At 39.1% G+C, this 24,905-nt stretch overlaps 1 protein-coding gene across 2 annotated transcripts in view; it reads right to left on the reverse strand.

Annotated features, from left to right (window-relative positions):
* ST8SIA1 (ST8 alpha-N-acetyl-neuraminide alpha-2,8-sialyltransferase 1) overlaps positions 1–24,905 on the reverse strand; it is a 151,194-nt gene that overhangs the window by 82,007 nt on the left and 44,282 nt on the right. The window contains exon 2 of one of the 2 annotated variants that reach the window (XM_003988490.6): positions 18,292–18,436. The exons of the other annotated variant lie outside the window; for it this stretch is intronic. Within the exon in view, the coding sequence (XP_003988539.1) occupies positions 18,292–18,436 (145 nt within the window). The remainder of the gene's footprint in view (positions 1–18,291; positions 18,437–24,905) is intronic. 2 annotated transcript variants of the gene reach the window in all.

Raw genomic sequence — 24,905 nt, forward strand, 5'->3', positions numbered from 1 at the left:
GAGTTTGGCTTCAACAGGTCTGAGCACAAATTCTGACTCAGCTTGGAATCACAGTTTAGAACCAATTTTTAGCTGGGAGATCTGAACAAGTCACTTAACACGTCACAGCCTCAGTTTCTACATGTAAAATGGGGGCAATAATACAAGCCTTCTATGATAATACATGCACAACATATAGCAAAAATTCTGGCACATAGTAAGTCCTTGGCAAACTATAGAAAAACTATAGCTTTAGAGTATACCCACACAACCTAATCAAATTACAAAAATGTAATGAACTCCCTCTTTAATTTAATTTTCTCTGATATATTTGATTTTTATTAATATTTCTTAGACATCTTACCTATAATGTTACATATTTAGAAACTGAATTAACTATTAAATGAGCTTTATTATTTCTAACTTAAAATAAAAATGCTTTGGGGTGCCTGGGTGCTTCAGTTGGTTGAGCATCTGATTCTTGATTTCAGCTCAGGTCATGATCCCAGGGTCATGGGATCTGGCCCAGTGTCGGGCTCCACACTGAGTGTGGAGCTTAGTTGGGATTCTCTCTCCCTCTCCCTCTGTCCCTCCTCCACTCATGCTCTCTCCCTCTCTCTCTCTAAAAATAAAAGTAAAATAAAATATAAAATAATAAATAAATAAAATGCTTTGTTTCTTGAATTCTACATATGAGGGAAATTATGTGGTACTTGTCTTTCTCTGACTGACTTACTTTGCTTAGCATAATAGTTTCAAGCAGTTTATATCCATTCATAGATGTGCTTGTCATAAGACAATAATTAGTGAATTGAAACATCTTTGAAAGGTCATTAAAATATCTCTTTCCTTTGACAAAACAGGCAGGAATATGCAATAGATAAAAGACTGTCTCTTCAACAAATGGTGTTGGGAAAACTGGAGAGCTACATGCAAAAGAATGAAATGGGACCACTTTCTTACACCATACACAAAAATAAACTCAAAATCGATTAAGAACCTAAATGTGAGACCTGAAACCATAAAAATTCTAGAAAAGAGCACAGGCAGTAATTTCTATGGCATTGGCCATAGTAATATTTCTCTAAATGTGTCTCCTGAGGTAAGGGAAATAAAAGCAAAAATAAACTATTGGGACTACATCAAAATAAAATGCTTCTGCACAGTGAAGGGAACAATCAACAAAACTAACAGACAATCTATGGAACAGGAGAAGATATTTGGAAATGATATATCCAATAAAGGGTTAGTATCCAAAATATATAAAAATCTTATAAAACTTAACACCAAAAAACAAATGATCCAATTGAAAAATAGAAGACAGGAATGCATATATTTCCAAAGAAGATATACAGATGGCCAACAGACACATGAAAAGATGCTCAACATCACTCATCATCAGGGAAATACAAATCACAACTACAATGAGATATCACCTCACACCTGTCAGAATGTCTAAAATAAAACACACACACACACACACACACACACACACACACACACACAAGAAACAGCAAATGCTGACAATGATGTGTAGAAAAAGGAACCCTCCTCATGCACTGTTGGTGGAAATGCAAACTGGTGCACCCACTCTTGAAAACAGTATGGAGGTTTCTAAAATAAGTTAAAATAAAAATAAAACTACCCTAGATCCAGTAATTGCACTACTGAGTATTTACCAAAGAATACAAAAACACTAATTCAAAAGGATATACACCCCTACATATATTGTGCATTATTTACAGCAGGCAAATTATGGAAGCAGCCCAAGTGTCTATCAGCAGATGAATAGATAAAGAACATGTGGTATATATATGTAAGGGAATATTATTCATCCATAAAAGAGAATGAAATCTTGCCATTTGAAATAACATGGATGGAGCTAGAGAATGTAATGTTAAGTGAAGTAAGCTAGTCAAAAAAACCCACAAATACCATATGATTTCACTAATATGTGGAATTTAAGAAACAAACCAAAAAAAAGGGAAAAAAAGAACAGAAAACAGACTTAATTATAGAGTTACCAGAGAGCAGGTAGGTTGGGGGGAGGGGTAAAATAGGTGAAGGAGGTTAACAGTACTCTTAGCTTGATGAGCACTGAGTAAGAATTGTTGCATATCTGAGACCAATATAACACTGTATGTTACCTATACTGGAATTAAAATTAAAAACCTAATTAAAATTTTTTAAATATCTTTTTTTCTATTTATTTGGCCATATTCATTTGCATCCATTCTTTGTAGCCACCCTGTCTCTCTTGGAATTTTGGTAGCCTTTCACATAGACATAAGTCCATGATGTCTACATTTCCCATAGATACATAGATTTCTTTTTTCTCTTTTGCACTTACCAGTAGGATTCTCAAGTAAATGAAGCTTTCATTGTTCTGACGGCAGTAGCTTTGATGGACCATTTGGCTCACATATCCCATAATTGACGCAGTGAGAAAAAAAATGTAAATTCACAGGGTGATTTTGGAGGCTAGAATGATTTCCTTTCAAGTGTACTAAGTGTAACGCCAAGCTCCAAGGAGGAACTGGCAATAGAAAGTTTGGGGTTGGCCAATTTAATCCTCAACACTTCTCAAGTACTTTGCAGATGGAACAATAACAATATAGACTCCATATTTATACACATAACATAATACACCAAATCATTTGTCAGTCATCCTCTAAGTGCCCAGGTCATGGAAAGAGCTCTCAAGTCATGGAGGACCTATCAGTGAAGCATACAAATTATATAGTCAGAGATTCTGCCACTTACTAACCAGGTGACCTTAAGATGGTTACTGAACCTCTTTTAGCCTCAGATTTCTCTTCATTATAATGAGGGTAAATACAAGAAACTACCTCCATGGAGGTATTAAGAGAATTAAATAAGGGACAATTACAAAAAATGTCAAGCCCGGCATTTAGAAATCATTCAGTAAATGTTAGCTACTGACATAGCTAATCAGTATACTTTAAAGCATGAAAACTCCAATAACCAGATTGCTCTACTCTCTTCCTTGTTTTCTGTTATTTTTCCAGTTCCCTTTTCCCACATCTGCCCATCCTGCCCCCATTCACGATATACCCACCTCCACTGTTCCACTCACAGCTGCTCTCAATCATATGGAAACGTGATTCACCAAGATTCCCATGGTTCAACACAACTTAAAACACAAAATTTGTGTTTCCTTCAGACACTCTTTTTAAGTACATGACACTATCTATGACACTTTATTACAACTATTTTTATTAATATGTTAATAGTTTGCCTTTTTCCAACAAAATTTCCCAGCCCTTACTTCATGCATCTCACATCTTAAAAATCCTTACCACTATTTATTTCCCTAAACATAAATCATTTTAATCTTCTAATTCTTTCCTTGCCTTTACTTGTCCATTATGGAAATGGTCAGCAATAAAATTACAAAATGTCGTAAGAATGTAATGATTGTCTGTGCTCCAGGGTGAGTCGGTTGGTTAAGCATCAGACTCTTGATTTTGACTCAGGTCACAGTCTTATAGTTGTGAGATCCAGCCCCAAGTTAGGCTCTGCATTGGGCATGGAGGCTGCTTAAGATTCTCTCTCTCCCTCTCCCTCTGCCCCTCCCCTGTTTGTGCTCTCTTTTTTTTAAATAAATAAATAAATAAATAAATAAATAAATAAATAAATAATTTATGATTGTCATTTACTTTTAATTTTTGACTTGTTCCATTCTTCCTTCTGAATATTGCACAGCATTTCACCACTTCTGTTATTACAAGGCCATTTCCACGAAATGTGATTATGATGTGAAAAAAAGAAGTCTTAGAGAATTAATTTATATCCTTTACTAATTTCCAGAAAAGTCACGGAGTTTTTAAGTCAAAGGATGATTGTTCCAACTGCCTACACTGCATAGTAATCTAGCGACTATAATCTGTCTGAAATTTTTTTCCTCTTTAGATTTCTAAGAGGTTAAAGAACTATTACTGCCTCTGGCAAGAGGTTGTTTGGAAGCCATATTAATTGGCTTGTTTCCTAAACCTATTGGCTCCCATAGTGCTACAAAGACTAAAAAATGTTTTCCTTTGGTAGCTGAGCCAAGATAACTTAAAAACAAGCAGGGAAGCAGTATGTTAATTTAAAAGATGGTGGTATTATAATAGCCATGATTTCAAAATACAAATCCCACACACTCATTTTGTGGGGAAATTAGTGCAGGGATATCTGATGGGTAAAAGACTGAGGAATACAGAGAGCACCATGGCTTCAATACAGGGCCTGGAGTCTGGGGGTGCCAACTCATGACAGGGAGGAGACCCAGAAGTCACCCTAGCTCTCAGCTCCATCACTGCTTCCACCATTTAGTTCCAACTAGACAGGGCGGAGACTGGCCAAGTTGAAATCTCTGATAGTGATTTTAAATCTCCAGAAAGAGCAGCAATTTCTCCACTGTGGTGTCTCACACCTGGGACCCTGCATTGATAAATAACTACACAAGGGCAAAACAACTGCAGTAATAAAAGGGGCTCACTGTAACCCTGTTGGACCATCTCCACAGTCTTCTCTTAAGGTCCAGTCTAAGACAGTTATTCTAAGGTTTCCCAGAGCAGATTGCTTACAACGTGGGATTTTCCACTCCACTCTCCGATAATGCACTCCAAGCCTCTATACTTATACCAAAACATCTATCAGAATTACAGCTAGGGATTTTATATAGCAAAACCAATCAGCCCATTCAATAATTCATTCATTCATTCCACTAAAATTTACAATCTCCATTATGCCCCAGGTATTAGGTTAATAATTGAAATCCGACAGCTCCCTATCCCCCCAAATTAAACACTGTTCTTGGGGAGCTTCCCAGCTAGTGAGAGAGAGAAAGAAAGAGAGAACCTTGAATCAAATACTTAAACTGAATATAAAGTTGCAAATGAGAGGTATCTGGTGCTTAAGAGGAAGGTCCCTCTGAGAAAATTATACTCAAAGAGATCTAAGGGATTAACATAAGTGAACCAGGTAGAAGGAGACAAGCATCTCCCAGAAAAAAGAGACAGTGTATTGAAAAGCTCTAGAGAAAAAGAGTCTAGTGTTTATAAGGAGCTGAATCAAGACAAAGTGTAAAGAGTGACAGGGAACACTGTGGAATTGCATGCTGGAGCTGCAGGCAGGGACCAGATCAGGAAGAGCCTCGTGGGCCTTGAGGAGATAGTCTCATTCTGAAATCAATGGGAAGCTAATCAAGGGTTTTGAGCAAAGTGGTGGCATTATCTGATTTGTATTTTAAAATGCAAAGGCTACAGTGTGGAAATGGACTGGAGAGGAAGCCAGATTAGATACAAGAAGGCCAATAAGAGTCTATTGCAAAATTATAAGAGGTCATTGTCACCTAAAATAGGATGGTAGAGGCAATGGGGGAAAATAACAATAGACACAAGAAAGAGAAAGAAATGATCTTCACAAACTTCAAAATGTCCTTCAGCTTTATTCAATAACAATTTCTTAATAATATATGTTTTCCCGATGATCCAGCAATTACACTACTAGATATTTACCCAAAGGATACAAAAATACTAATTCGAAGGGATACATGCACCCCAGTGTTTATAGTAGCATTATCAACAGTAGGCAAATTATGGAAAAGAGCCCAAATGTCTATCAACTGATGAATGGATAAAGAAAATGTGGTATATTTATATAATGAAATATTAGCCATAAAAAAAGAAATCTTGCCATTTGCAATGATGTGGATTGAGCTAGAGTATTATTCTAAGTAAAATAAGTCAGTCAGAGGAAGACAAATACCAAATGATTTCACTCATATGTGGAATTTAAGAAATAAAACAGATGAACATAAAGGGAGGAAAGCCATAAAACAGACTCTTAACTATACAGAACAAACTGAGGGTTGACGGAGGGGAGGTGGGTGGGGGATGGCTGAAATAGGTGATGACTATTAAGGAGAGCATTTGTGATGAGCACTAGGCATTATATGGTAAGTAATGAATCAGTAAATTCTACTCCTGCAACCAATATTACACTATATGTTAACTAACTGGAATTTAAATAAAAACTTGAAACCACCTAAATAGATAGATAGATAGATAGATAGATAGATAGATAGATAGATAGATAAAATAGGGGCACCTGGGTGGCTCAGTCAGTTAAGTGTCTGACTCTTGATCTCAATCTCAGCTTAGGTCATGATCTCACTGTTCGTGAGTTCAAGCCCTGCGTCAGGCGGGCTCTGTGTTGACAGTGTGGAGCCTGTTTGGAATTCTCTCTCCCTCTCTTTCTGCCCCTACCCTGCTGGTGTTCTCTTTCTCAAAATAGATAGATAGATGATAGATAGATAGATAGATAGATAGATAGATAGATAGATAGATAGATGATAGAGACAAACCCTCATCATAAAAATAAATTATAAAAAATATATATGTTTTTACAGTGTATAAGAATAACAAAACAAAAACAAAGTAACTACATATCTAACACCAAAGCTGTAGCTTAACTTTAAAACTGTATGAACTTGTCATATCAAGATTAGGATGAAGTTCTGAGCACCAACAGAACTGTCATTTTGACACGCCATCCAACACCCTGCATTACTATTAATACCAGACCCTCCTCCTCTTCTAATGCTGTTGCCTGTGAGCAACTGGTCCTGGGTCATTTTGGCCAGGAGCACCTCCCTCCCAAAGAAATAGACTGATGCGTGTGGTAGAAAAAGTTTTGAAAGATTAGCCATCCATTCTATTGTTCATTCAGCACGTTTTTGTTTACCACCTGCTATCCTATGTGCCAGGCACTGTCAAGGTTCTGTCCTCAAGGGGCTCACAGTCGGCTGAGCAGAAAGAATGTGAACAAATAATTGTTATTTGGTAGTACAGTCACAGAGATATATACAAATTATGGGGGTTAAAAAGAACAGATTTTTAATCAACATGGCAAGGCATGAGAGATTTAGGAGAGAGAACTTGGAAGGTTTTATGTACATTAAGATGCTTTAGCTGGATCTTAGAAGATAAATAAGAATTCATCAGATAGACAAGGAAAGGAAGGGCATTCTGCACGGGGGAAACAGCATGTGCAAATGTGAAAAGGAATTGAAAAAGCACAACTTGTTCTGGGAAATGTAAGTCACTTGGTAATTACAGAGTATAAAGTAATGAGGAGCAGGAGAAAGAAGGTGGTGGCAATTAATAAATTTAAATTATCTTACATTCTCTGAGAGTTCAGATCGTGAAGGTCCTATGTGCCATCCTACAAAGTTTGAACTTCATGCTATATGTGCTAAACAAGAAGGTTAACTTGCCCAAGACTGATTGGCTACAGTCTAGAAAAGGAAGTGGCCTCCAGTAAAATTCTATGGAAACCAGCAGTGGCCCGGTGCTGAAGTCCCACAATCCTGGCCAACAGCAAGGCCAGGATCTCAGTATTCCTATCATGGCAGGAAAGAGGATAGATCTTATTCAACCATGAGCTGATTGATACATCCTCTTCTGGTCAAGCTGCATCTGCAAGGTTTGTTCCCATACTGCCAGTCATGGCTCCAGACAGCTTTCCATTCATTACCCATGGACACTGAGCTGATAAATCAAGTGAAAGCCAAGGTTCCACCATATCTCAATACTATTATATCACACCAGTCTTTGAATTACTCCAATGGAGGGGTTAGTATATCCATTCTTAACTGGACAACTAAAAAGCCCAACCCTGTTTCAGGTTCCCTTTCCTGGAGTCTAGAACACCTAGAATTTCTTCATTTCTGATCATAAAAAGGCAACAGAGTATCTGCTAGTTGCTACTTCACCTTCTCCATGAGTTTTCTCCAGTAAAGACTGTTCCGGCAGGTTTGGGGAGCGTGTTGTTTGGCCACGTGCTCTTGCATCCATGGTGGACAGTGAGGAGTGACACAACAGAGGTAAACAGACTTACATTTTATAACCACAGTGTTGGCAGTAGGGTGAAGGATGTTGCAGTGAGGCAAGTTCGTAACAGTGAAACTATTAGAGAGTTCTTGAATTAGTCCATATAATGTTGATAAACCTCAAACATGGTGGTAGAGAGATAAGAAAAGAAGGAGAAAATTCAAGAAATATTTATAAAATAAAATTGGATCTGAATGGTGGTTTAGTACAGAGGATAGATTCAAACTTAAGCCCCAGGTGTCCAGCTTAAGTGACTGAGTGGGTTATAGTGTCATTATCTGGGACAGACAATAGAGAAAAAAAGCAGGATGGGGAGGGCTGGAGTTGAATTCTGACCATGTGACAGGTAGGGACGCTCTAGGCCACTGAAGATAATACCCAGTGGGAGAAGGAATTAGTCTGTTTTTACTCCATTTTACCATTATCTCCCCAGGAACTAGCACAGCCCTTAGCACCCAGCAGTAGTTGCTCAATAAATACCTGAAGGAATGGTTGAAAATTTATTTTATAGAGAATTATCAAAATTTTAGGAAAGCATAGTTTTGCTGGTCTCCATTTTCATGAAGGTGGTAAGTCCAATGTGAAAGGAAATTTCTGATGCATCAAAGACTTATTTTACATTAAATTTCAACTCTGACTTTATTTTGTAGATTCCTGATTTGTTCTACATTTAATGGGTCATACAGAAGTACTATATTTTTTCCTGGGTCCCTTAATATCACAGGCCTTTGTATTTGAAGAAACCCTCCAACAATCCTCATTTCAGGTATCTGGAAGTTCCTGACAACTGTAGTTATTTCAGCTCCTATTGACCTTGTGTGTTGCCCTCAAAGTTTAAGTCAGGCTATAACAAAAAGAAACAATTGGTAAATTTAAATTATGATTTCAGAATTCCAATACTTTGTGAATAGACTATCATTTGAACAGGTGATTAGATGCAAAATGTATATAAAATCGGATTAGACTGAACCCTAGGGAAAGAAAAATTTAAGCAAAATAATTAGATTATGCATATTTTATAAGAAACTGTTAGCCAGTGCTTTAGTAGTAGCAAAACACCTCAGACAAAAAGATTTTTAGGGGTGCCTGGGTGGCTCAGTGGGCTAAGTGTCCAACTCTTGGTTTCTGCTCAGGTCATGATCTCATGGTTTCATGAGTTTGAACCCCACATCAGGCTCTGCACTGACAGTGTGGCATCGGCCTAGGATTCTCTCTCTCTCCCTCTCTCTCTCTCTCTCTCTCTCTCTGCCCCACTCACACTGTCTCTGTTTCTCACAAAATAAATAAATAAAAACTTTAAAAAAAAAGGATTTTTAGATACATTTGATTTGCAATTGGCTTTTTCTCAGCACCTTTTCTTTTTTTCTTAGCAAAGAGCTAAAACTCCCAAAGCTGGGTAGATAGAAAAAAATATTTAGGGGGAAAAGTCCTAGACGTAATAGTTTTCAGATATAAAATGTTGGTTATCCCCCAAAAGCACACCGTTTCCTTTACAGAAAGCAGAAGTGAGCCACACCCCATCTTACCTACTACATGTCTCCACCACACTTATCTGCCCACCTATTTTTCTAACAAGCTGCGGACATAATGTCTTAATTGACAATCTGCCCAGATTCTCTCCTTCACTTAGCTTCTGCTCCCTCCATTCTGCAGTTTCCAAAGAGCTAAGCATGGGAGACAACTTAATGTTTCTGTCTGAAAACAGACAGAAAATCAGAAAACAGCAAATCTGTAGATTTAGCCTGAGCCCAGGGAAATGCGGGTCAATCCTGGCCATTAGGGGAATGGTTTGGCAAAGTGGTCAGACACAGCTGTGGAAATCTCCATCAAGTTATGCTTGTGGTCTTCAAACCTAGACTTTGAGGTGTGGCTCTGGGAACTTGGCTTCTGTCTTATTTTCAAAACACTGCCTCAGGTTGCCTTTCCAGATTATCAGGGCCCAGCTCTTGTGCAGTCCCAGAACCATGTTTCAGCCTGTTCTCAAAAAATAGTCCCTAATTTTGACCCCAATGCTGGGGATCCCCAGCTTATTCCCTTGAGCGGCTGCCTTGACTAAGTGATCCATTCCAAAACCTCTAGAAGGGTGGGTCCTGCCTTCTTCTGGCGATTACCTCTTAGAAGCTGCCAGTTACCAAAACCTCCAGCCTAGAAGATGGGAACTTCAAGTCCCCCTATCCTCACCCCCGCCTTTTCTCCCATCCTGGTTAGCAAGTCTACCCAGAAGTCCAGAACCATGCAGATCACAGAATATTATTAGTCAGGCCAAGAGGGATGATGACAATATTGTGCTATCTCCCATGTGAAAATTACAGGCTAATTAGCAAAAGAGAGAGCGAAATGAACAGATACAAACATTAAGAAAATGTTCTCTGTACTCACTGGTGTCTTGTCATTCCCTGACCAAATTAATTAAGCCAGAGAAGGTCAGTGTTGATACAATACCTCTCGATAAGTTAATCAAATGTATCTTTATGCATTTAAGAGATGACTTAAATATAATTAAGAAGTACAAATAAACATATCAATAGTAGAAATGAAACAGAGGCCTACTGGTATGCAGATGCTCAGAACTAAACCAAAATAGGATGGAAATTCCCTTCTACAGCTGGACCTTTGCCTATAAGAAGGGCCAAGATGAAGAAACCAACTGGAATAAAAAAGGATATACAAGCTTTTTCTGCAGGAAAACACTCTGTCACGTCACCAAACCTAAGAAGAAAATGTTATAGGGAATATTAACACCTCCTGAAAAAAGTTATCACTCCCATCAGACCTACTGAATGAGATTTGACTCAGTGGTAATTGGTGTCATGCATCCTTTTCAGTTGTTCCCAGGAAGCTAGAAGACTGAGCCATAATCAGTCACTGTGCTAAACTGTGCACACTGGCAAATATTTTAGAAAGGCCTGCACCCTGGCACAATAGACCATTCCTTACATTTAATTTTCATTTTGTTCTCAACCATAGACAGCCTGTGAATTGTCATTGAATAAAGGTCTAAATTTGTAATTATTTCTACATTTGAAAAACAAGGAAACTTAGAGTTTACCTTCAAGCTACGCTGTGGGGCAACTCCATGACCTCACTTCTAATCATTTGCTTTCCTTCCCTACAAAGGTAAGAACTACTCGGAAGTCCATGACTCTTCACTCTCCTTATCTCCTCGATTACAGAGCAATTGGAGGAACACTGGATATGAACCCATTGTTTAGATATCCAACCTTAACTCACTAAAAAGTAATCATTTATCTCACACTGCTTATCATAATTAGTATCCAAATATAATGATGCAGATGTACAACAGGTAGAGTCTGTAGCAATCTCCATTACTACTTTGTATGTCTCTAAATCCCCAATGCAACAGATTTATCTCTTCTAACTACTCACCAGACTGGAAAATTAACTCGACTCCTTTTCTAGTTGTGTTTTTTCCTTCCATTGGTTTCCAGTATTACCAAAATGCCAAAGAAATGCTTGCATGCCATACATGCTCTAGCAGATAGTAACAGTAACATTATCATATGTTTGTAGAGAGCCCTCATTACAAAGCACTTTTACAGCCATAATCTCATTTTAACCATTTCGTAATAACACTGATGTATGAAGACCAGGTATTATTTATGTCTTGAACTGAACAAAATGGAGGCTGGCAACAGTTGCATGACTTGCCTGGAATCATAAATACCATATAAAAGCCAGGTCTAGAACCCAGATCTTTGAATTCCATTCCCTTACACAGTTCTGTAATGCTGGCACTCGGCCAGGAGCAACAGAATAAATGATCTGAACTATTTAATGGTAGTGGGATCAAGTTCTGGATTCCTGTAATAAAGCAGGATTGTTCAAGGAATTACTTGCTTCCCTTTGAGAACCTGGATTTCTCTATTACAGATGCAATATTGTGATTTATGAGAAATATATATATTTCATCCTTCAGATGACCAAAAATATTTCTCATACATATTTCTTCATCTACAGGTCCTAACTCACAGTTCCCAAAAAGTTTGGACTCTCCTGAGTGGTAAGAGCATTGGCAGCACCTGTTACCCTAATATTTGGTCTCTTGCCCTCAGTTCCCGAAATCCTTTCAGAGCCATAAAGATGAATGGATTGCTTGTTATTCATAACAAGCCCCTTTCCACCACAACTGTGTTTATGTTAATGAGGTGACTTTTAGAAAGCACCTAAGGATGAGGGATGGCTGCCAGAGAACCAACCATAAATAGAGGACTGGAACTTTCAGACCCACGCCCAGATTTCTGGGGAAGGGAGAGAGGCTAGAGGTTGGATCAGTCACCAATGGTCAATCATTTCATCAATCATGTCTATGTAATGAAGCCTCTACTAAACCCCAAAAGGATGGGGTTCAGAGAGCTTCTGGTTGATGAACTAGAACTCCTCCACCTGCCACCAGGCAGGGCCCCAAGTAAGTGTCACAAGAACAGAAGCTCCTTTGTTGGAGACATCACCCTATGCATCTCTTCATATGGCAGTTAGTTGATTCGTACCCTTTAATATCCTTTGTAGTAAACAGGTAATCTAGTGAGTAAACTGATTTTCTGAGTTCTGTGAGCTGTCCTGGCAAATTAATCAAACTCAGGGAGGGGGTCGTGGGAAAGTGTGATTTGTAGCCATTCAGTCAGAAGCACAGGTAACAATTTGGACTTGGAAATTGGGGTCTGAAGGACAGGCTGGTCTTGTGGGACTGAGACCTTGTCTATGGAACGTGATGTTATGTCTGGGCAGATCATGTCAGAATTGATCCAAATTGGAAGACACCCAGCTGGTGTCTGAGAATTGCCTGGTAATGTGGGAAGCCTCCACATACACATGTTGGAGTTGAGTCCAGGAAACCACTTCATAGAAATAAAAATAATGAAACTGGTCTTATTTCTCCTTTGTAGAGCACTAGGGAGCTCAAAGTCAAAAGGAAACTACAGTTCTAGAGTGGAAACTAGTTTCAGAGGGAAGCTAGAGTACTGTATAGGACCTCGCAGTCTGCATATCTACACTCTATTTTCTTCTCTCAAATACCCGCAAAAGAAATTTCTCCATTTCCTCTAAGAGTGTTCATTCAACAGAAGTGAAAAACCATTAAATGGTTTCAAGGTGGCTGGGTGATAAAAATGAACAACTAATTCACTAGAACCGATGTCTTTTTAAGAAAATAAAAACAAACAAGCAAGATAATAAATGATGAAAGGTTTGAGATCATATAGGCCAGGTTCCAGATCCTGGTTTTTCCACCTACCAGGTCTGGAAACTTCAGTAAGTTTATTAACCCTTTTCAGTCTGTTTCACCCATGAAATGCAGATAATAATAACATCCATACAGAGCTTCTATTGGGATAGCATGAGATAACATGAGACAGGATAGGTCAGCACATGTAGTGCATTTGCCTAGAGCTGAAATACTGAAATTCCCAGCAGCCTCTCTTGCAACTAGACATGCCCACATGATTTAATCCTGACCACTGACACATCAGCAGGGTATGTCCGTATTTCCTCTTCTCTTTCCTCCTTCTTCCTACTGGGATCCTGGACCAAAACTGGAAGGTCCCTTGGCTATCAGCTAAGGATGTTCAAGCATCAAGATAGGAGCCTGGGAGCTCAATGGCATCGGACAGCCATCACTTGGCCTTCAACTACTCATCTGCTAATTCCTTATTTTTGGAGATAAATGAACACCTATTCAATTAAGCCTGTGTGTCAGATTTCTGTTATAAAGGAGTCAAATGTAAGCCTGACAACAGGAACCCAACACAGACTTGGCAAAGATCTATGCCCACCAAACATTAGTCTCCTTAGTTTCCTTCCAGTCAAAAAGGTATGTGTTTGGAAAATTATCACAATAATATTGATAAGTAGAAAAATCAAGTTACCAAATGCTGTAGGTTATACAGTATAATCCAAATTTCATTAGGAGGAAAAAATATTACTGTGAGAGTCAGGGATATCCAGGAGCTTAGATGATTCTATTAAGCACATTACTGTGAAGAGGGGGGAAATGTGTATTTTCATTTTAACAAATACAAAGCCATTTGGACAAAACTACTTCAGAATGTCCTGCTGAGTTTCCCACGGGCCAAGGGCAATGTGGGTCCAGGCTGAATGGAACATGTCAGAGAGCTTATGGCAACCAGAAGAGCTGGAAATGAGTGTCTGTCTGGGGTGTATTAATGATGCTTTGTGATTCTTTACAAATGGCCTTGGGTGGATATTCTAAGAAAAATGGCCAGTCTGGTTTGTGATTTATATCACATGACTATTCAGCACGATATAAGAGAATGGTGAGCTGACCATGTTTGTATTATATCAAAAGGAAATATTTTTCAGATTATAACTGCACAGTTGTGGTTTCTAACATTCCTGCTGCTCCTTTGCTCATTTCCAAGGAAATTTATGCTTTTTTCTGGGCATAAAAATGTTTTGGGTCAAAACAGTATTTATTTAGGCAATATTTACACACATGGGACGATGCATGCTTAAAAGAGAAAATGTTTGGCAAAGCAGGAAGGAAATGGGGACCCAAGGGATATGGGTATTCTCAAAGTGGGAACACTTACCATCACACTGTCCCCTCCAAACACACACATGCACACACACACACACACACACACACACACACACACACACACACAAAGACACAGAATATTCTAGAAAAACCTATGTAAGGGTTAAAATTAAGCCCTTTAAGCCTAATAGTATTCAACAAACATTTCACCAAAATACAATTATAGAGTCATTTGGAAATAGCTGCATCAAAATGTCCTGCTTGGTCTCCAATTGTTCAAGCAAGGGCACTGCAGTGAATCACCCCAGGTGGGACAAAGGCAAAGAGTCCTAGGCAAACACGAGGAGCTGGAAATGAGTATCTATATCAAGTGGGAAGCACCACACTAGGCCCAAAACTAAAAAACTACTCTTGCTACTCAAAAGCTCACAAGATGGTATTGAAATCAGCAGATAAGGGCTTTTAGAAAACTGCAATATATAGATACACAGTTATGTAGATAAGCATGAGGTGGATTTGAATGAATTTGATAATAAAACTACAGGAAGTTGTGGGAGGTCCAAATAAGAAACAACTAATTGTATGGGGCACCTGGGTGTCTCAGTTGGTTAAGAATCCAACTCTAGATTTTGGCTCAGGTCATGATCTCACAGTTCAAGAGATCGAGCCCACACTGGGCTCTGCACTGACAGTATGAACACTGCTTGGGTTGTCCCTCCTTCTCTCTGCCCCTCTCCTGCTTGCTCTCTCTCTTTCTAAATAAATAAATAAATAAATAAATAAATAAATAAATAAATAAATAAAATTTTTAAAAAAGAAACAACTAATTGTAATCAAGAAGATTCAATATGGCGTCTCAAAGCACACTGGATCTCAATAAGACGCTCCCTTGAGCTCCAGCCTTGATTCAGGACCTGCTAACTTTGCATACCACACATAAGACCTTGTAGTGCATCTTGGCAACAACCACAGCAACAGCAAAAAACAGTGGATAACGGTAGGCGAAGGAATAATAACAATTATGATGGATAACACATATGAGCATTTAGGAGAAAAGTATAATATATAATTGAAATTAGCAGAGGGGAGCAGAGGTGGCTCAGTCAGTTAAGGGTCTGACTCTTGATTTTGGCTCAGGTCATGATCTCATGGTTTGTGAGTTCGAGCCCAGCATTGGGCTCTGCGCTGATGGTACAGAGCCTGCTTGGGACTCTCTCTCTTCCTCTTTCTCTCTCTCTCTCTCTCTCTCTGCCCCTCCCCTGCTTGTTCTCTCTCTCTTAAAATAAATAAACTTTTTAAAAAATTAGCATATTGATATAAAATTATACATCTGAGTTAGAGAGTGAGTGATTTGGCATTATTTTGCTGAAATTCAGGGAAAGAAGCAATGCTTCGTTCAACTGACAAATCGAGCTGAGCCCACTCAGCTGCATTTCTGCTTAACCAGCACACGCAACTTTCTTCCCACTGGAATATGAATGAAGCTTATCAATTAACTGGTAACTTAGCTTCCTGATAACAAAGTAGAACAATTTCACTAAGAAATAATAATGGAGTGAGGGCACAGGGATATAATACATCATCCTTTTTATTGATGCAAACTGATCTTCCAGGATTTCTATAAATTAGTAATTTGAGAATCTCAGTAACTTAAAAAAATCTTCTCGTTGAATTAGTTTAGCCCTTTGTAATGACTGTGCAAACACACAATGATGTAATGACGTCTGCTTCCTAAAAAAAAAAGCATTTTTCCTTATTATTCAGGGATGGTTTCTTGGTCTTGCAACCAGCATAAAGAGGCACAGAATTCATGTGCACACACTTTAAAAAGCAAATGTTTCCTGCTATCTTCCTGCTGCAATTGACAGATAAGATGGGAGGCTAGTTTGTATTTCTTTAATCATCTCCTTTCTTCTAATCTATTTGCTAGCACAAAGTTAGAAGTCAGTTGGGATGACTGAAAGCCCTCATGTATAAAAAGACTATTTTGGATTTCTTTTAAAATTTTTCTATTTGATGAGCTGTTAAAGAAGATTGCTTCCTTATCTTTTTCAATTCATGGCAAGCTGATATCAGGTTTTGTACATAAAGGATACTGTGGATTGGCTTCTTCACCCCTCTTCCATCTTTCTTCTAGCTTCTGGCTGAAGCTTGATTGTTTTAAAAACTGCCTCTCCTGGACTTTGTTGCAACTAATGTTCCAGATGCAAACTAATCTTACCCACTAGATGCACTTGAGGGATATTTGGAAAGAGAAGATGAATCAGAACCCATCTTACTGTTTCTGTCACAGACAGTTGTGACCACGTTAATGGCAATGGCAGCGGCAGCTGGGACCTTCTAATCTCTAAACCACAGTTATGGTGGTAAATTCTTGAACTAAGTAATTCCAGGACCCACCTCTTGACTCCCACTTCTCCATTCTTCTGATGCTTTTTTAAGCACCTAATTTCCAATAAGAAATATCTTTCTGCTAAAAATACCTACGAAGATTTCCATTCCCTGCCTTAAACCCTGACTAATGCAATTATATCCTTCATTTCACAGTCTGAAGATGCAATGATATGAACCAGGACAACATTAACACCTAATGTTTACATGTGCTTTGTGGTTTCCAAGTACATGGACATGCATTATCTAAACTGATCCTGACCCCAACTCTGAGGTGTTAGGATAGGTACTGCTCTTCCCACTGTACAGATGAGAAAGCTGAGTCTCAGAAGAGTTGGGTGACTTAGCAAGGCCTTTACGTAGTTAGAAATGGAGAAGAAATTCAATATCACATTTTACGACTCTTAGTCATTTCCTTTGACACTAAGAAGACTCCCAAGGGCAAATAAAGAAGAGAAAGAAAGCACATGGATGATGGCAATATATTCAACATTCTATTTCCTACTTTAAAAAAACATTTTAAAAAAACTTATCATTAGACACTAAAACCATTAAGTTAGACTAAAACACCTACAGATAAGCTAGCAGAGATGGGCTATTTCATAGAGAGTGTGTCTCTGGGTCTGGTAGAGCCTGTGCCTCAGCTTTATGGGATCCCTCCTTTGAAGACTCTTTGCTATTAATACAGATACATGAAAGTTTCAGCCCTGTTTTCCAATTCTCATGGTGAATTCCCTTTCTGCATAATCATCTGGTCAAACCAAGAATAGATTGAAGACTTGGGGGGGGGCAAGCTTCATTTCGCGATTTCTCCCTAATGGTGGTTTCACCTAAGAACCACCGCCACCCTCCTCCAACTAGGGCTCCCTAGAAATAAAGATTTCTCTATTTTTCCCTTTCACTGATATATTTTAGTAAAGCATTTGATTGGAATGCTCAGGAAACAAAGAAGAAAAACCTTACATAAACAAGGCTTCATTTAGACCACTTCAAACGTGGTTGAATTCCTTCTCTCCATTTCCACCACCTCCACTTCAGAGCAGTGTCTGACCACAGGGTTAAGATCCAAGAGCTCTAAGAAGCAGACTCCTTCTGCTGGGGAGCATATGGTCCCCAGTCCCTGAGAATAATGCCAGTCCTAAGAAAACATTCCAAAATTGCAAATCTTCAAGATCATTCCACAGCCAACCTCAAAACACTAGAATTCCACAATTCCTGACTTTGCTTCCTTCTCTGCTTGCTTTCTTCAGTCTCATCTGACCCAGATCAGAAGGGCTAAGAAAACTATTACTCTGTAATAGCCTACTTCTGCCCTCCCATGAAAATGTTTTGTGATTTCTTCACCAAAAATGTGACAGCTATAAAGAAAAACATTTATAATGAAGAAGAGAAGAAAGGGGCTGAAAAGAAGGAGATCCGATAAGTGAGGAAAACTCAACGATCTTTTCCCTATGATATCAAGACACACAGGAAACTATATTAAAAGGCAACAAACTCTATACTAACCTGGGGGAAGAGAGAATAAGTTGAATTGTCAATGGTGAATGAGTATAAAAACTCCCCATCATACCACATGCTCTTCCCCATGGGGGAATTCATTTTAGTCATAGCAAAGAGATGGGCGGGGTCACAGCAGTCTTCCATCTGTTTCCTAGGAGAGAAAACAGAGAGAGAAAAGAACAGCAGGTTCAGTGAGCGGCAGACTCATTCACTTGTCATTCCCACAGAGATGTGCAGCCTTACCTCGGTGCCAGCTCACAAAAGCATCTGTGTCTCCAGGGTGATTAGATTACTATTACTTCACTCTTCCAGCCATCAAAATGCATGACTGGAATATTTCAAAATACAAAAAAAAGAAAAAAGTTTAAGAAAGAAAATCCATTAGCTTTCAGATGCAGCTAAAATATGTCTGAAGGCAAAAATGATCATTGTAATTGCAGGTTTGTTGACTGACTTAAACATCCAGGTCCAGAAAAGATCTGGATGGTCTTTTGGAGACTGTTGGGCTATGGATCTGGAGCAGAAATGCATCATTATGGTGACTTGACATTCGGGGGATTGAGTTCAGCAACAAGGGACTTTACGTGTGCCATATGAAGTAGGGGATGCACACAGTGGCCCCAAAGAGGGTACACTCCCCAAAACTGGAGGCAAAATAAAAGAACAACCTCTGCAGGAAAAACCCTTCTAAATAGAAACAGAATGAGATGAAAGATGTGTTTCAAATGCTGGCAAAGTCACCTGTGTTCTAACCAGAAAATCTTGTTGGTCGTTTCAGCTCTTGTCTGGTCTGACAGCTTAGCAGTACTGGACACAGTGGAGCACTGTGGCCTTTGGGAAGGGATCCCTACTCCCTTAGCATCTGCAACACCAGGGTCTCCTTGGTCACCTCACTTTTCTGAGCTGGTTCACAGGCTGCTCCTCTGCTGGCCCCTCAGATGGAAGCCCTGTTACCACTCTACAAGCCAATATTTACTTCCCTCTGCTTAAAAACCTGACAGAAACCAACTCCGTTTACTCCCTCAGCTCTCAGGAGTAAAAGAGCTTATTCCCCAGCCCTACCTTTGGAAGGACCAGTAAAACAAACTGCTAACATAAACCACTTCTGAGTGGTGCTCCCACACAGACCTGCTTGCTCAAACATCTTTGGCCACCACCGTATAGAAGCTTACAGCTGAAAGGGGAAGGTAATGTGGAGTACTTGGGTTCAAATCCCGGCTCTGCCACGTACTTAGTCCGTAACTGGAGAACATCCTGGGATTCGCAACCGGCCTCAGAGATTGTTTCTGAGAATTCACTGAGAATGTCCCTGTGGCACACACAGTACAATTTCAATACATGTTGTTATTACACAGTCCCAACTTCATTGTAGAAATGAATACACAGAGTTGGTGTCCGTGGCCGGCCTCCTCAGCCAGGGCCATGATGCTCTCCCTACCACATGGTGCTTTCTCCAGCACTCTGGTTGGCTTCCTCCTCACCAAAGTTTCCATAGAAAAGACAATGGAGAGGGGCTCAGGAACAAAGCCTTCATCTTAGCAAAGTTGCTAGAATTTGTCTCACCAGCTGTGCCTCTTTCCTTTCCTCCTCCATCATCATTAATTTTTATCAATGTTTCACCACCCAAAAGGTGGCCTGAATGGAGGCAGTCAAGTGCGTGGTGACTTGCCAGCATTTTGTCAAAAGAGCATCCTAGGCATTATATTCAGTCAACATAAACTAGACGGGTTAAGATTATTTTTGGAAATAAGGAGAATTATCATAGGCATAACTCTAAACTTTGTGGGGTGAATAAACTAAACCTTTGAGTCTAGTGTTATATTGCCACTTTTAGTTTTTACAATAACCCTAAGAGATAATTAAGGAAACTATTATTATTACACCCAATTCATATCTGAGGAAATGGGATTATGGCCAGAACAGGACTTGCTCAGGTCACACCAGTAGTCCGAGTTAGGCTTTTCCCTCTGTGTGCTGTCTGCTCAGAACCTTTTTGATTCACCTTTACTTTTCGCTGCCCTGAAGGAATACTTTGTAAACACCAGCCAACCACCTTCAATGTACCCAGTGTCTTTAGAGGTATTTTTCCACTTCATCCTCACAGTGAATGACCTTGAGCTAAATAGCCTTAAGATCCTTTTTTCAGGAATCTATCCTGGGTCACATAACTAGTGGAATGGTGGGGATGGTTTGCTCCCTGTTTTGTTTTGTTTTGTTTTGTTTTGTTTTGTTTTAACCTCATATCTGGTACGTCCAACCAGACCATAGCTCTCCCCTCCAAACCAACTAAACTTGCCATTCAGTACAAAGTGCTACTGGAAATTCAGAGGAAAGATCAGTCACAGCCATATAATAACACCTCATTATATCTAGAACCTGGCAGTTTATATTTCCCTTTCACATTGGTTTCCTCTTTTCATCCTCAAAAACACCAAGACAGAGTTGATTACATTATCTTAAATTTCTAATGAAACTGAAGCTCAGGCCAAAAGACTTGTTCAAGTTCATCAGGTGAATAAATGTTTGCTTCATTGTTGATAAAACGTGTGTTAGATGGGCTCAAATTTACATCTCCTCCTACAGCATCACCATGGTCAGAGCAATCATACCTTCCGTGGGAGAACCAAATACTCAACGGAAAATGAAAGTGTCACAAGTGCACAAATATTTTTAAAAATCCAAGAGCTATAGTAAATTTGTAATATTCATATTGCCATTTGCAATATGGGAGTGCTTTTCCTATCATGAACTTTCAGACTTTTCCCTTCATGCAGAAAGCCTCCCTATCTTCCTCCCTTGCCATGCCTGTCTCTGGAGGGTGGACAAAAAGCGATCAAAATGTGAAAGTGCATGCACTCTCCAGGCCTGAGAGGGTGCCACTAGCTCACCAGCTAACACTGGCTATAACAGCAGCTGCAGCAACAACAGTGGTAGAAACAGTAAGTACAACCAGCAATAGTAATAGTAGCCACAGTAGTAATGACTTTTACCGAGTTCTCACGTAACACTGTGCTGAGTGCTCGGGATATAAAATTGAATTAAAAATCAGACCCGTCTTCAGAGAACATGCACAAGAGGTGGCAACCAACAAGCAAGTCACTACTTATGAAGGCAGGTGGGTGTAACTGGCACCACTACAGATGTGCACAGATGGCTGAGGCTGTTCAGAAGGAGGAGGACCTGGGGGCACCTGGGTGGCTCAGTCAGTTAAGCATCTAACTCTTGATTCCACTGCAGGTCATGATCTCGCAGTTCATGAGTTCAATCCTCGTGTCAGGCTCTGTGCTAACAGCATGGAGCCTGCTTGGGATTCTCTGCCCCTTCTCTCTCTCTCTCTCTCTCTCTCTCTCTCTCTCTCTCTGTCTCTCTCTAAATAAACAACAAATAAATAAACATTAAAAAAAAATTAATAAAAAAAGAGGAGAGCATGAAGTCACACTCAGAGTTCCAGAACGAATTTCCTGCCCTGGAGGAGCTGGCAGGAAGAAGAAGGAAGCAACTTGTCTGAGCAAGGGAGCTGCTATAGAGATATGAGACAGCAAGATGCATTCCTTCATCAGAGTATACAACACAAACATTAAGTCCACTACCTCTAAGAAATTGTTGACAGTTGAATATTGAATTTTACCTCCATCCAACCTGCAGGTGATCCTGGAAAGAAGACATACACCAGCTTTTAGAATTTTTAGCAAATTTGGTTCCCATCCCCTTTCTCATGTTTTGCATGGATGCTCCTTAGTATTTGCTTCTGTTTTGCCACAGACAATAAAGTCACAGGGACAAAAAAGCAAAGGTAAATCCATTTTTATGCTCAAGTTTAAATTTGCAGATTATTAAGTTTTGGTTGAGTGTAAGTTGAGTAGTGCAGCCAAAATTTAAATGCTTTTTATTATTCTAGCTCAAGCTTCAGCTGAGTTCATAGCAAATGATTCCAAGTTGCATCATGAAGGTAAATATGAAGCCCGGGAACCACCTGCTAAAAACTCACTCAGGTTCTCATGCCTCCTCATGAAAGCCATGCCTATCAACTACACCAGGAAGACCACATTCACTTATTGTGTCTATCGAGCAGGAAGACCGCGGTTCTGGGGAAACTCAACAGAAGAATAAGGGTGAAAACCCACCCACTCAGTTAATAATGCCCAGTACCAAAATGAACCTTGCTGAGACTCTCTCAGATGCCACATTTAACACTTTAGTCACCAGAGATAAGAAGGCTGGGAAGCTGTCACTCCAATGACTGTCCCTACTAGGCCCCTTCCAAAGAGTGACTGCATTTGAGAAAGTAGGGATGAGAGTTCTACTACTGTTTCACTGTTTGGCTAAAATCTGCTGCTACACTTCAGCTTTATATTCAGCTAGCTATTCAAAGGCTGAATAGTCAAGTAGTCAAGCATCCAATTCAATGCCATTTCGGCATCCCTGAATGTGTGTGTGTGGCATCACCATCGTACCTAAACAGGGTATTGATGTGAGCAACACACACAGAAGTGTCATTAGAGTTTATTGTTTATAAATAAATATGCAATTTAAAATTCTGATAAGCAAAAGGTACAGCTGAGGAATATAGTCAATGGTATAATAGCATACAATTGACAAGAGACGGTAGCTACACTTGTGGTGATCATACCATAACATACAGAGTTGCTGAATCGCCACGTTGTACACCCAAAACTAATGTAACGTTGTATGTCAACTATACTGAAATAAAAAAATAAAAACAAGGGGCCCCTGGGTGGCTCAGTGAGTTAAGTGTCCAACTCTTGATTTCAGCTCATGTCATGATGTCACAATCGTGAGATCAAGCTCCACTTCAGGGTCCAAGATGGGCATGGAGCCTACCTAAGATTCTCTCTTCCCTTCTCCCTCTGCTCTTCCCCCGGTCACACTCTCTCCCCCTCTCTCTAAAAAAAATAAAAATTAAAAAAATATAGTAAATAAAATTCTGATGAGCAATTTAGTAGTAACGAGTGAAAATCTCTTTATTTGTTTTAAAATTTTTTTTAACATTTATTTATTTTTTGACAGACAGAGAGAGACAGAGCATGTAGCAGGGAGGGTCAGAGAGAGAGAGAGGGAGACACAGAATCCGAAGCAGGCTCCAGGCTCTGAGTTGTCAGCACAGAGCCTGATGCGGAGCTCAAACTCACAAACCATGAGATCATTACCGAGCCGAAGTCAGATGCTTAACCAAATGAGCCGCCCAGGCACCCCTCTTTATTTGCTTTAAAAGTTGAAATTCTATCAGTCAGGTGAAATTTAAATGTATCTTTATTACTGTAAGAATAAAATGCTGTGATAATAAATTAATTGTGAAAGTTATTAATTTATGCACTTTGAAATTATGAAGGATTATTGACTACATAGGAGAGCAAACTGTCAGTGAAAGGATATGTTAAGAGAAATTATGTTTGGAAGATAACTTCATGAAAAATACTATACCATTTTTCAGCCAACAAATCTTGATGAAATTTTAAATAATAATGTAATGCAGAGTAACAGTTGAGATTACATGATAATTCAAATCTTTGTAGAATAGTTGATGTGCTAACATTCAAAATATTAAACTAATCTTTAAGAGCTACATGTAATTTTCAGTTAATTCCACTTCAAAAATGAATTATTCAAGAAAAAAATCCTAGTTGGGAACTCTTTGTATCTTATTATGAGGTATTAAATGTCAAATCTGCCCCTATAAAATTCCATGAGAAAGAAAAAGTCCAAACTAACATCATGACAAATCATCATGACCCAGTCATGACAGAGAATTCTTCATATCCCTCTTACCATTTTCTTCTATTACATATAAATACATAACACTATTTATATGTTATATGTTTAAAGTTTTGATTGTCTGTCTCCCCAAGTCCCAGAATGTAAACTCCATGGGGGAGGTGGGGGAGACTATCATCTTCATGATGTTGTATCCCCATCTCCTGAAATGATGGCTAATACACTGAAAAGATGCTTAATAAATGTTGATTGAATGAATAAAAAAAAGTAGGGAGAGAAGAAGAAAATGTTAGAGAAACTAGAGAATCTCAATGCATGTTCTGTTCTCACTAGCCAAAATTCAAATTGAAATCAATTCCTTATGGTTTTAGTCTATGGAGACCAAAAAAACAAAAGCTTGTCAGAATAATTACTATAGACTGGTAAACATTTCTCAATAATAACAGGTCCAATATTTCTGAGATGCGCTGAGTGGTGAATCCCAAGTTCCTTACACTGTGCACTAAATGTTAGTCTGATTAAATTAAGTGTCCCTTTAGGATTGCTGACCTGCCACACAGGAACCACAAGAGCAGCACACCAGTTGATGGTGCTGATAAATTCTGTTTTCCTTCATGATAGTGTCGAACTTTCAAAATTTGACTTTTAAAATATTTGATAAGGTTTCCGATTTAATCTTGTCTTCAGAAAGTGCCTTCTGTTCTAGTGCTATCTGATTTCAGCCAATTATTGATTTTAACATCTGGCTTTTGGCCAAAAATGTATCCAATGCATTTTCTCCAGACAGCTAAATCAATAGTCCTTATTGTAAACTGTCCTGAGTCGGGTTCCTAAAATTCCTTTTAGACTATTGTATGTTAACTCTTGGCGTTAGTGTCACAGAGCCT

Source organism: Felis catus, chromosome B4 (genome assembly GCF_018350175.1).
Source record: "Felis catus isolate Fca126 chromosome B4, F.catus_Fca126_mat1.0, whole genome shotgun sequence".
NCBI classification, from domain to species: Eukaryota; Metazoa; Chordata; class Mammalia; order Carnivora; family Felidae; genus Felis; species Felis catus.